This window comes from Melozone crissalis, unplaced genomic scaffold (genome assembly GCF_028551555.1).
Source record: "Melozone crissalis strain CALT ecotype California unplaced genomic scaffold, PUWL_Pcris_2 ptg000009l_1, whole genome shotgun sequence".
NCBI lineage: Eukaryota > Metazoa > Chordata > Aves > Passeriformes > Passerellidae > Melozone > Melozone crissalis.
In genome coordinates this window covers 19,813,889-19,828,126 of record NW_026535787.1, presented here as the reverse complement: position 1 = coordinate 19,828,126, position 14,238 = coordinate 19,813,889, and the positions used below count along the sequence as shown (strand labels likewise).

At 41.7% G+C, this 14,238-nt stretch overlaps 1 protein-coding gene across 1 annotated transcript; it reads left to right on the top strand.

Annotated features, from left to right (window-relative positions):
• The first annotated feature begins 1,901 nt into the window (after nt 1-1,901).
• SH2D1B (SH2 domain containing 1B) lies at nt 1,902-12,213 on the top strand. Its single transcript, XM_054270328.1, has 4 exons — nt 1,902-2,713; nt 5,918-5,981; nt 8,253-8,421; nt 11,552-12,213. Exons 1-4 carry the CDS (start codon nt 2,580-2,582, stop codon nt 11,590-11,592), a joined length of 408 nt encoding a protein of 135 aa, XP_054126303.1. The 5' UTR covers nt 1,902-2,579; the 3' UTR covers nt 11,593-12,213.
• Nucleotides 12,214-14,238: the final 2,025 nt, after the last annotated feature.

Sequence of the window (14,238 nt, the reverse complement as noted above, 5' to 3'; positions counted from 1 at the left end):
AATAACTTTCAGCACAGATTACCGAGAGCTATTGCTTGGTTTGGTGTAGCTAAGATTCCCAGAGGCTCAGCCTGGTGCAATTGCCTCCGTCACCCAAGCCCCACTGCCTTGGGGCATCACTGCCATTTCAGCTCCCCAAGTCTCTTATCATACATTTAATCAGACTTAAGATCATCAGGTCATATTTCTTACCACACTTCAGACTTGGCTGAGGAGGCAGCCTGGGTATGCAGGTTTGTGTAAGCCAAAAATACTTGCAAGATGTGTTAAGCTGGAAATGTTTGCATTAGGAAATGTTTGCTCAGAGTTTACATTAGGTTACATTAGGCCCATGGAAATATACTGTTATGTGACCCCTACATGCACTGTAAAGGTTCAGTGCTGTGTCGTACAAGTTGTGGTGAGGCTCATGGCGCAGCTCTGTGGTGACTGACCAGGAAATCCCCCACCTGCCAGTTGTTACACAGCATCCATCAACACGTGTCCCAGGCTGGGATCTGCAAGTCCTGTTGTATATTTGTTGTATATTTGTTTTATATTTGTTGTATATTTGTTGTATATTTGTGTGGTTTTGCTCTGGATTAGCCCTCAAACACACCACAACCCCACACCCACACATATATTTTAGTGACATATATTTAGTCGCATGTATTTAGTGACTGACCAGACCATATTTACAGTCTCTCTCCTTTTTCCCTCCCAGAGCTCTTTCTCTAGTGCATTTCAATGATTTCTGCTTTTAAATCAAGTATTCAATCCTATTCTCAGGTCCATTTGAGTATTGCAGACAGGTGAGGTGAGGTAAAAGGAAAATGTTAATTCCTGAATGCTCTCAGGGAGCTGTGGAGACTGACTGAGGAGGAAGGTGATTGGGCCAGTAGGTGGCCACTACTGCTGGAAGGAGACCCCAGCCCCATTTCTCCTCAAGCACTTTCTCCTCCTTAGGATTTTTTAAATCAGACAAACACTCTGCTAAGCCGACAGCAGGTAGCATGTGGTTGCTGTTTCACTTTAGGTAAATTCTACATTCAGAGCTGCAAGATCTACCGAAACTACTGTCTTGTATTTTTGCACCTAGGTAATGAGACCTTCAGGGAAAATTGTGAAGAAAGAGGAATTTGCAGTTGTTTCCTATCTACCTTCCTTTCAATGCAAGCAGAGTACCTGCCTGAAGCAGGACAGTGCTGAGCAGTTGCTGCTCTTCATTTGCAAAGCTGGGCTTCTGGAAAAGCCATTCACCTCACAATACCTCATGGAAAATGTTTATTTATACAATGTGTAGAAAAAAAGGCCACAAACAGTTTTAACCTGAGGAAAATACAAATGCATTTGATAAGAAGGAGAATCTTTGTCACATAAGGATGTTTGTTCTTAAGGATGCTTAGAAGACTGGGATATTTCCCTCCCAATACCACTATCCCCATCCCATTGGAGGATAAAATTATTCCAAATGCAGCTGTCTGCAGACAGCTGAAACTGGAGGATCTAACTACATAAACAAGTTCATCCCCTTGGTGATCAGGACTTGTTTTATCAGTAACTTGTGGTCACTGCAGGACAGACCTCAGCAACAGCATCACCTTGGACTTGCCATTTCTCAGTTTCTCTCTTGGGATATCTTTTTTCCTTAGGTTTCTACATTTCTTTGAGACAAAACAGTACCTTTTTAGAGGTACTTTATTCCTGAAATAACTAAGATACCATCTGGAAATGGTCTTAGTGTGATGCATGATCAACTTGCAGTTAAACACACAAATGTTAATATAAGATTTTTGTGTGTACAAAGTTGTCAGAGAAAAAACACAAATGTAACAGCTGCATGTAAAACATGGTTGATTTTCCTTACAGTGTCCCACCAGTATTTACCTTGTTTTTTTCACAGTTTTTTTTCACTGTGATCAAGATGACAGCAGTCCCTGCATATTACACTGTTCCTCCATTAAACACCTTGTGTCCTTCTACAGCTGATTTTGATGAAATTTGTTTAAACCTCTGCATGAACAGAGAATTGCCAATTTTTTTCTGGCACATCCTATGGCTTCATGACTGATGCTGATTAAAATATCACAAATACTTATTTTCCCTTCTCAAAATCACCTGAAAAAAAGACAAGAGTGCTTTTACATAATTTTATCCTCCTATACAGTCCTGACTTATTCCTGAAGCTTAGGACCCTATTTGCTGGGCTTTGAGCCACTTTAAACATAAAAGTTAACTTAAAAATGTAACTATACCTCAGTGTCAACTTAGTATTTCATAGTCTAGAGGTGTGATACATAACCCAAAATCTGCTGGTATAATGTGACAAAAGTGTCTTATTTTTTGATGTGGACTGTGACCAGTGTAGACCAACCTTTTCCTGCCTCCACAGAGCTCATGAGCTGTCAAGCTGCAGAGCTAACCCACCTCACTGGGGACAGTTCAGTAAACACCACACATGAACTCCTGTGTGTCCTTGGCACCTCCAACTTCAGACATCCACAGGAAGCTGCCTTTGGAATAAGGTTTCTTCTCATGCTAGGCTTCTGACTTGCTCTAGAATTGCTTTGAAAGGCAAGACACATTGTTTTCTTTGCTCCATGGAATTCCCATTTTTTCATGGAAAGATAACAAGAAGAACCTGTGAAGAGTTGCTGAGCAAGAAGAAAAAGAATGGCAGCTATTTAATACGGGAGAGTGAGAGTGTGGAAGGAGCCTTGTGTCTCTGTGTTTTGTAAGTACTCTAATCTAATACTGATTTTTTATGAGCTTTCAGTTGGATCCAAAGACAACAATCATCTTCTCTAAAATTAATAGTTCTTCCCTGATATTAACAGACTCCAAGGGAGCGTGCCTATGTATTCAAGTAGTGCTGCTTGCTTTAGGTTTCCTTTATAGTGACAAATGGGGGGGTAGCATTTCCAAAAAGCTATTTTATGTAACAGATGATAAATGAACTACATTCTGGTGATGCTGGTCTCTCTCTCCAGAGAGTAAGGGCAGCCCAGAGAAAATAACTCAGCCTGCCAAAATATGCTAAGATCCTTACTCAAAGTAACTGCCTCTGTAATGATGAGTAAACAGCATTTTGGCACTGTTGAGACACTAAAAAGTCTCACAGCATGTTAAAAAACACTTCCTTCTTTGTAGACTTTCTGTCTGATAAAAACTCAGTCTTGTGTTTCAAAGGAATTTTACCTGATGTAAGAACATAGGCTGAGGCTGAAAATTACAAAGTTCTGTCTGAATTTATATGACAAATCCACAGACAAGATGGGCATAGAAAACTGCTATTTCTAGTCCAAAGCTTTAATTACTACAATTAAAATTTTATTATTTTCTTTTTCTGTGGGGAATAGCACTTTTATTTCCCTTTTTACTCTTTTCATATATAATTGATCTGTTCATAATGCATTCAAAGTTTAAAAACTAGAATCTAGGTCTTTGTTTGAACCTATGAGGTTTTGCACTCTTGCTGCAGATACGTTTGAATGTGACACGAAAACCTTTTAACATCTAATTAATGAACAAATAGGAGAAGATATTTTTATCAATCACTAAAAATGAATTTGTTATGAAACAAATCAATGGAAAGGGGAGAAAAAGAGAGAGAGAAATGGAGTACTACTGGGTTGGCAGGTAGAAGCAAGCAGATCTTCAAAATAACAGAACGAGTTGAAGAGAAATAGCAAGTTGGGGACAAACAGAGCCCTCAGCAAGGCAGTTACAGGAACCTGCTTTCAGTATGGTGTGGAATGAGATGATGCAGGGGCTGAGGGGAGGGCAGGGAGGTGGGAGGGAAGGCACATGTATACCTTGTCAGAAGGGACAAATGGGGAACCTGACACAGAGGAAGAACGACAATGTTATAACCTGGGTTAGGCCACACCAACACAGTTGCTTTTCCTTTAATCTTTTTGTTTTTTAAGGGCAAAGCAGATTTTTCTTGTGATGTCTTGCAGACACACTTCGGCCTGTCACATCTGCCTGCCACAATATTCTGTGCAGGCACATGAAAAATCATGCCTTCCAATTTGCTTTTGTGGGTTTTAGTGTTAAAAGCTGATAAAAACTGAAGTGTTTAGTGGATTTGCCTATAATCCTGACATGAACAAATGCCATAGTTAAACTGCGAGAGCGGCAGCAGTGGTACACAGATGGTGTCTTGCACAGGTCAGAGCAAGGCTCCTGTTCAGACAGCACATGGAATAGTATTAGTGCACTGGCTGAGAACTGCCCCAGAAACTGGGCTGCCTGGCAGTGGTTCACTAGGCAAACTGCCCTAAAACTGGGGGCAACCAACGCTGAAACTCTTAGTGATGTTCAAAAGCAACTTTTGAATTAGCATTGCATCTCAACACCTTGTTTAGCACCTAACAAGATAAGCCCTTCTCAAATTACCTGATCTGTGGGCAGATACATTGATCCACTTGCTACAGCAAACAAACTTTCTTGTCCTTTTCTGCTGGGATATGGGGGGGACTGCATTCCCGTGGAGGACCTGGGAGGCAGAATGGTGTGACCGGTTCAAATTCATCTCTCTAACTGGGCAAGGTGCATGGCTCTTCCTCCACAGCACACTGTGTATTTAATCTAGAATTATCCCAGGTCTCTGACAGCACTTCAGTTCAGACCTACTGGTTTTGCTACTGTTCTCCTTACTATTCAACATGCCATTTTCCCTCTCACCTCACTTTTCTACCAGACCAAACATTTTGTTTATTTTTACCCTTTACTTGCTCTTGGTAAGCATTTAGTAGTTAATGAGGAGACAGAAGTTTCCATTTTAGTGGTAGTTTCATGTTCATTTAGTAAGAATTAAAGTATCTGAATAATATCCAGGCAGAAATGTTTCAATATTTAGTTGATCAGTAAAGAACAAGTTTCAAAAATGATCAGTTCCTGGTATTTCTTTTTCTCACTTCTCTGTCTCTGTAAACACTCACATTTGTAAAAGTACTTTTCAGCAAGGAACATGTATATTTCCACAGGTATCTCCAGAAGACAAAAAACAAAATATGCATCCCTGTGATAACACTTTTTGAATTAAATTAAACATATTATAACTGAAAGCCTTATTCTAATTTCAGTTCATAGTAACTTTTTTTGCAGAACAAAGTAGTTTATTTTCAGTAACCCTTCACTTTTGTGCAAGTGCCCTGACCCAGGTTTCTGCCCAAAGATTCTCCTTCTCATGACAGTTCACTTCACATTGCCACAGCTGAAGTCCTCCTGGCACACAAGTTAAAAAAACTTGTTTTCAGATGCTGCTCCCACCTCTCTCCAACCTCCTCACTTGATTGTGATGTATATTTTCTTGCAACTCTGCTACCTTTTTTGATCACAGTCACGATCTCCAGTCCACCTCCTGAATTGCTGCCACTGTGGTATCTGATAAAGCTTTTATTTCTGCTGACAAAATATATCCAAAGACATCAGTAGCCTCAGTGTTCAAACACGTGCTTATTATAAAAAATAACAATGACTAAAACCTTGGGAAATGCAAAGGAATAACATTATTCTCAGAAGTAGGAGCCATACTGTCATTTTCTGGGTGCTAGTGACTGGAGGCCATTTTCTGCCTACATCTCTCCAAGAATTCAACAGCCTTCCTGTGACAGAAATACAAAATGAAGGTTAGAGAAGTGAGGAAGATAAGAGAGAGATGAGAAGAGGTGCTGTTTGTGGAATGAAATTATGATTGTTAAAGGCCTGTGTTAGGCTTAGTTCATATGTTCTTTGAAACTCCTGGTCAGAGTAATCTTGTATTTCAAGATATTAAGCCTTCACTCATTTTGTAATCTCTAAGATCTCTTCTCTTTTGCTTTCTTGTCTCTGCCTCATTCAATTTTACTGCACTTCTCATGTCTTTAATACTGTTTACAGATATGTCCACTTTGTTAATGTGATGTGTTACATATACAATGTTTTTTCACAGCTTTGAGGGCCTCATCTACACTTACCGTATCTTCAGAGAAGACCAAGGATATTTTAGAATACAGGTGAGTAACTCTCATTGCATCTCTAAAGATTGCATTAAGGAGCATAGATTTAAAAAAAACCACAAATTAAAATATCTTAGATTCATCTATGATCAATGATCTAAGATAGTGTTAATCTATTATCATTTTAGTCTATGATCATAGATTAAAAAAATCCATAAACACAATACTATAGAAAATATTTCCAAGTTTGCTCTCTACTCAATTCTTATTGTAGATGACCTCAAAAAGTAGCTCTTGTGTTTGTAGAATTTAGTTATAATCTAAGTGGGTCTATTATCTATTAACCAGCTGTTTTCTCATTTGACCATTTCTTTTTGATAGCACTGATGAAATATCTCTTACTTTTCTTACTTTCTCCTGTTTCTTACTTTCTCCTGTTCCTAATTACCTTTTTCTACTTGAAAGCACTGCTAGTGCATGCAGCATTTCATAAGGATCTGGGATATTGTAGTGATCTTTTTGATTTAAAGAACCTATAATTCTGTGTGATTGTGAGGCATCTGAAGTGACAATGCCAAATTATGCTGCTTATTCAAGTAAAACAAGTGCATCAACCAAATCCCCAGGAAATGTGAAAGGACACTTAAAAGCTGGCTCACTCCCCTGCTTGTACTAGCACAGCCAAGAGGATTGCCAATATTAAGCAGCATTTAAGTGGTATGAAGAAATCACTTCATAAAGAACACTCCAAGCTCTCATATGCTGGTAATTTATTGCTTATTAGTGGTTTTGCCCGTGCATGAAAGACCCAATTTCCCATAATGAAGAATGGTTTACTGACAAAAAATATTCTGTTTTGTACCTTATCCACTCTACTGGGGTTATGCTGTCATTCTTGTCAGCAGGTAACTCAGATATTTTTAGACTTTTCAAACCCATTCTTCCTTATAAATTTTTGCCAATACTGTGAAAGAAGAATTCAGTTCTTAAAAATTTTAAATCAGGTTATTTTGCCTCACTAAGATAATTGACTAAAACAATGTATTGATGTGGAAGAGAGGTTGTTTGGGTTTATTTTAATGCCAGATTCAGACATGAGCTTTCTAGAGTGCAGCAGGCTGGCCCCAACCAGCTAAGCACCCCTACAGCTACTCACTCCCTCCCTCCTTAGTAGGACAGGACTAGGGGAAGAGAACACAAAGAGCAAAAGTGAGGAAACTCCTGGCCTGGATAAAATACAGTGTAATAGGTGAACAGGTAAAGCAAAGTTGTGCACACAAGCAAAGCAAAGAAGTTTAGCAACGCCTTCCCATCAGGGGGCAGATATTTAGTGAGCTCCTGGAAAGTGAGGCCTCAGCACACACATAACCACAAATGTCCTCCCTTTCCCTATGCTTTTATCGCCGAGTACAGTGTCAGATGGGGTGAGATAGGACAGCCAGCATCTTGCACACTCCCAGCCTACTCCCCAGGGGGACCAAGTGCAAGAAAGACATCCTTAGTACTGCACAAGCACTGTTCAGTAACAGCCAAAACGTGGTGGCTGTGTTATCAGCACTGTTTCAGTCAAAAATTCAGAGCACAGCACTTTGTAGGCTGCTATGAAGGAAGTTAACTCATCCCAGCCAGGCCCAGTACACACAGGCCTGGCACCCAGTCCATCCAGGGCTGAATGAAAGATGAAGGATGCAGAAAACTATAGAAAATAAATACATGTTTCTTTGTTAGCTAGCAGATTAAAAGAAAGCTCCATTCTCTTTTAATGACTACTAGTAGGGTGCTCACTGTCTATCACTGCCCTGAAGTCACAGCACTGTAAAGTCCGTGCACAGATCCACGCAGGGCTGAGCTGCAGGAGCAGTTCAGTCCTGTCAGATGAACCCACACTTAAAGAACAGTTTTTTGCACATGACCTGGGCTTCCCAATGCTGATATTTTGTAAAAGTTTGAGTTCTGTTTGTCATCTAGATATTTAAAGGCAGCATTTTAAGTGAGAACTAAATATGTTATCCCTAACTTTTGCTCTCAGACCAGAGTACAGTGTGTAATGCTGTCAATTTTCAACACTCTGCTGTAGTGGATCGCTGCAGCACACATCTACACCAATAATTTAACTGATGCTCTTTTCGAAAAAAAAAAGATGGTAAGGGAGGTTACTTTTAATGCCATAACCATGGTTCCAAACAGGTCTCCCTAGTGTTTTAAGGACACTGCAATATTCTGTCATCAAACATGTTTACAAAACAGCTTCTTGGTAAATAAGAAACAACTTACCATTCTTTTCATTTAGGGAACTTGCAAACACATTCTGTTATCCTTTCCTTACAGACTTCTGAAGGTGTTCCAGAGAGGACCTTCAAAACATTAAAGGACTTAATATATGCTTTTGAAAAGCCAAATCAAGGTCTGATAACAAAGCTCCGCTACCCAGTGAAGAAACAGAAGGCCTTGCAAAGAAGCCAGAGGTTCAAGTCAGAAATGGACAATGTTTATGATGGTGAGAAACTTAGCTCTGCCTTTGTGGGTTTTTTAAAGATAACAGCATTGACAGGTTTGTGGTGAATGCTTGCTAAACATTGTCTTGCATGGATAGAAGTTTTACATCCTCCCTTCTCTCTTATGTTCACTGAAATGGTTATTCTTAGCTCACAGGTTACTTACCCTCACAAATGTACAAACTAAAATCACTAGAGATACACAATGATGAAAAAAGCTGCCTCCAGCTGTCTTGTTCATGGATGTTGATGCTTTTAGGCTGGAGAAGACTGAGAACCAGTTTTACTCAGTGTGCTTCTGCCAAGATACCAGGCCCTTGCACTTGGGAGTTGAGGCTGTCATTTACCTTCATTGTCCAGGTTTTAAGAAATGTTTATATCAAAACCTTACTCAGTTAGTTCTAAGATGGGCAGGCAAGCAAGCCAGCTTGTGATTTGTATTCAAACATGACTAAGGGATCAGCATATAGCCTTGTGCTCAGGATCACCGCTTTGGAACCAGAGTTCAGCCTCTCATTGCTCTTCTTCTGCTAATTTATGCTCACAACTCCCAGGTGTAGGAGGAGGGCATGATGCTTCTACCTGACAGAATTATGCTAATGGATACAATAAAGACAGAGGTTCTCATAAAGCTTTAGACTGTGTTGTATAGCCCCATGTCATCCTTACATCCTTGTTTGGAGAAGCATGACTGCAGATACTGTTGATAACTTGCTAGTACCCCTCACACCATTCTTCATGTTCCTGCTGTACAACACTGAGCTGCAGCATCCATCAGGCCATGGGCTGCAAAATAACCCTGAGACTGTTCCATGACCTCTGGCAGTGTGCCAAGAGCCCCAGCCAGGAGTAAGGGAAATCCTTTTGCTAAGTACAGATATCATAAAGCAAACAAAACTTTGGAGTCTCCACCCTGCCCTGTGATTTGCATCTCATGCCCAACAGCACCTCAGCACGGTGGTGTGGGGCAGTGTTATGATCCAGTTATTAAAGTTATTAGAAATGCCTCTGCCCAAATTAAGGTGCAAACGAGACCATATGCCAGTGACAATAGTTTGGGTTTTATTTGATAGTAAATATGAGAGGGAGAGAGAGAAAAAGGAGAGTATAAAGAAGAGAAAGGAGAAAGAGGTGGGGAGGACAGAAAGAGAGTGACAGAAAATATCACCGCTCCATGAATCCCAACAATGTTCCTTTGATCCTCTCAGCTGGTCTTCTTGGTGGTGAAGATCTCCCCAGAATGCACAGAATCCAATGGCTTAATATACACTCAGGCTAGGTAGGAAAACCCAGGCACCTCCCTGGGGCAGGGAGAGTTTGCCATTGTCTCTTACAACAGACTCTGGGCTTTTTGCATCACGTGCAGTCCTGTGATGCAAGGCTTCAGGAACGACTCTGGGAGGCACTTCAGGGAGTCTTTGATGGATTAAGGCACTCTCTCAGCTGCCTCTCACGTGAATGCTCCATGGATGTGGCCTTCCCAAGGTTGGGGGTTCCATAGCCAGTTTGTGTAAGGGAGGATGGTTTCACTGCCCCTGAGCAGCAAACAACACGCCAAAACTTCCTCCCCCCACCTCGGCTGGGGGAGAAATCTGTACAAACCTCCTCCCAGAAAAGGGGTCTGATGGCTATGGCTTCCCCCACCTTGAAGCAAGGCAGAGATGATTCTCAGTATGGCTGCTGGGTTTGGCTCACATTCTTTTCCTTGTTTACTTGTTTGTTTCAGGTGATTGAAGAATGGGTTTTCCTTTATCTAATCTCAGTAGTTTGGGTAACTTCAGGGAGGCTTCTTTGGTTGTAACTTCTTTATGCAGTTTTTGTTATAATGAGCAGAACTTTATATCAAAGTTTGAGGCATGAACTATTTCAGACTCTGACAGACAGCCCCTCTGTGCTGAGGTTTCACACACAAGAGCAGTGCAGCTGTTCTGGCCAAGCTCCCCCAGCAATTTTGGGGCCTGATCCCCAGCAACCTTGCTAAGGGGAAGCCACAGAGACATATTTCCCATGTCATCAACATTACCTTGTCACCTGTATCACACAGCAAATATGCCACATTTGCTCTAAAAATGTTGTTATGGTTTCTTACCATTGCTGTTGCAGGGAGACAGAAAATATTGCAGTAACATGGATATGTTTTTAGAAATTTTTGGTCCTGCAATAGGAATTTTTCTTGAAGATGAACAGTGTCCTCATCTGGAATCACGGGGAGGAAAATAAACCCTTATATTTCAATGTCAAAATATAGCTAGGCTTCCATAAATATGGAGGCTTTTTAGAAATAATCAAGCTACTTTGGAATTGTTTTTTATTAAATTTTGATTTAAATTTCACTTATACAGCATTCCAAACTTCCCTCTCAGGCTGCATTATTACATGTCCACAGCAGGGGCTTGTGTATATGTCCTGCTCTCCGAAACACAGGCACTGCCCAAAGCACAGCAGTGCTCCCTAAAGCAAGCAGTCCCTCACGTGCCACCAGCAGCTGGCTTTGCTGCACGTGGGACTGAGCACTGCAGCACAACCAGTGGAACACCTCAAGGGACTGAGGTCATGATCCTGGTGGCTGGAGATATTTGAGCTTTGTTTTCTAGCTTAGGAACAGCTTTTCTGAGGGCAGCTGTTTGAAGAGCAATAGGTTTCCATAGTGGAGCTTTGAGTTCCAAGCACTGAATTTCTGCCTTTTTCCTGGCTTCTCAAAAACTGTAACCAATCTTATGAAGTGAGAGAACAGGATTTTTCAGGCTCTCCTCCTTTAGTTGGGATGAGAACTTTTCTCTTGGGTATTTATTTACAGTACAAGGGATGCATTTTGAGAGTCACAGATATCTCAGCTACTGATTTGATTTAGCAAGAACGGATTATTTCTGACATTTGACTGTTTCTCAGGAAGAAGGGGGTATCATGTGAATACAACTGTTTACAACGGTGCTTACTGGCTCAGAAAAGGCTTTGCCTTTTCCTGGAGAATCCAGTCCACAGGACAGGGGGCCTAAACATTGGCCCTGCAATGGCACACTGAGAAACCAAACTGAGTTACTGATACCTGCCCTGCCACAGGCTGTGCTGCACCCACAGCCTTTCGGAAGAGCACCTTGCAATGACATCTTTTTTTGTTTGATTACTTCACAGAAGCTGATGACAGCGCTGATTATGTTGATGTCCTGCCCTGAAGGATCTGCGCCTGATGGTTTCGGAAGCTGCCATTCCAGGACATGACCCGGCACAGGGCCTCAGCTGAGGAGAGCTTCCAGCTGGGTGTCCTCTGCTCTACATCTGGAATTACCTCCTCCTTTTGCAGACTGCCAGAACAGCTGTATCTTCAACCAGTAGATCCAGTACAAGCTATTATGCATGTTTGCTCAGCAATAAAAGAAGTATTTTTGTTACAGACACAAACACACACACGTAGGTATGGGGGAAGGTGTCCATGTATGTGTCTTCTGGTGGTTTTTAGCCAGCAAATTGTCCAAGATGTTGACTGCTAGAGTGTACATTCTGCTAGAGGGCAGCAGTATAAATACATTAAATGAATAGGCATAAAGCAGTAATTTATGGCAGAACTGATAAGTGTTGATAAAAATCATACATGACAAAACTATTAGCATTTTAAGATGCTTTAAAACCCCCAAACGCTGTTATTTTGCACATGATTCATGTTGCTGATGAGGCTGGAGGAGTGAATAATATTTCAGCAATGTCAAGGAATACTAGTAGTCAGTAGCTTGAGTAATGCAAATTAAGACAAAAATGCTGTGTTAAATCCATGCCATAAAAAATAAATAACCAACTAGAGGAAAATTATTTTAATATTTTAAATATTAAATATATTTAATTATATATAATAAAAACATTTTAATGTTGAGGAACGGCTCTGGCAGATTACAAGAGGACTACAAGTTGTACATATATGTCAGCATGAACACATCCTTTTTTTAATAGGTTCTGTACTTATGGGAATACTTACTCCATTTGATTTTTTAGTTCTGTATTATGTATATGTCTTTTGTTGTTTACTTGTTTTTAATGCAAAAATTTGCTTTAATATTAACCCCAATTTTAAATAGTTAATAAATAGTTCTGAAGGTGACCTGCAACTAGCAGCCACAGCCAAAACTGGAATGTATGTCCTGAGCCTTCCAGTCACTACTACAGACTTGCTCACCATTTGAGACTGTGAGGAAGACATTTGTATTTGTTGTATGTTTAAGACCCTTCACAAATTATTTATGTATTTTTATGGGTAATACAAGTTAGATTTTTTTTCTATTATGTTTCTCTCACACCATTATTTGTCAAACGAATTTTAGACCTTTCAGAACTTTAGACTTCATTATGAATTTAACAGTGCTGCAGTTTTTGGCTCCAGGCTCAACTACTACGTAGTACAGTACATACTGTACAGTACAACCGTAGCATGAAAGAGACAAAAAAAAAATAGACTATTAACTAACCCTAGAAATGCCAAGAAATACTAAAAGATATGTCCAAAACTTCATTAATTGAAAAGAAAGTAATCATCCATGAAAAACGTACTATGGGACATAAATAGGGACATAGACAGAGCCCTTGCTCTGTAGAAGCACATAACTAATGTGTCTCTTCACATGCAGAATCCTGCAGCCTGTCTGATAGCTGGTTATCACAGGGAGCAGACTGAGGAGCTGTTGTGCTGAGACACCCCACGTCCAGCAGCACGGTCCTCAACAAAGCACAGCACTGTAGTTTTTCTGAAATGACAGTCTCAGCAGTCCCCCAGGTGCTCACTCAGTGACACTGATGTTCAGCCTTGGGAAAAGGCCGAGCGACACAGAATCCCAGCCTGTGCCTCATGGTGCCTACTGAGTGACTGATGGCTGAACAGAGGACAAGGGCCTGGCCGTGGTGCCTTTCAGGTGGCACTTGTCAGCGTGCTTTGGACTCAGACTTACACCACCAGTCCTGGTGGCTGCAGCTCCTGGTGCAGAATCCAGGACTGAGGGTGACTTCAGGCCCACACTCCAGTCACTTCCCCAGCGTGCCCTTGCAGCAATCATGTGAAAGGGGACACAAGAAGGATCAAGGACTTAAAAGAGGAAAAAGAGACAATGACATTTACCTTACATTCACATTGCTCGCCTGTACTTTACGGCAATGTTTGTCCTATTAAGGACATAGGAAAATACAGAGGCCGATATAGACGTTCCTACACATATGTGCAGGCCTAATATGACAGAAAACAATCAGTGCACGAGTTGAGAAAATATGTTCAAAAGGCTTCACACAGCAGCATCTACCTGCCGGCTTCCAAAGGGTGGGTCGGTGAGTGGGTGTTTGTCCATGTCCGGGCGTTGAGTAGTGGGGGCGCGGAACCTCTTGTACCTCTTGTACAATGGAACTTCGAGCACATGGTGTAAGGAAGAAAGAACATGGTCCAAGAAGGGCACGACCCCGCTGTCCCCGGGCACTCCAGCTGCAAGGAGTACGAGGAAAGGATTCCTGATGCAGCGCAGGGAGCGGGAGCGGGCGCTGTGCCCGCAGCGGCCTGCGGGAGTCGCTGTGTGAGGGGGACGAGCGCCCGGGTCGCGGGGCCCCGGGTTCGGTCCCCACCATCGCCAGGACACTGCTAAAACTTCCCCCTCCCACCTGTGGTTCCCTGGCCTCTCTCGCGGGAGAGGCAGGCTGGCTTCTGGCCAGGCTTAAGCCCTCCCGAATAGGAGAGGAAAGGATCATGGGTACTAGAAAGACAACAGGAAGGCGAGGCAGGGTCGCGGGCGCCAGGTGGGAAGATGCCTTCAATCGGAGGCGGCCCTCCAGAGGCTGGGCGGCTGGAAGACTCA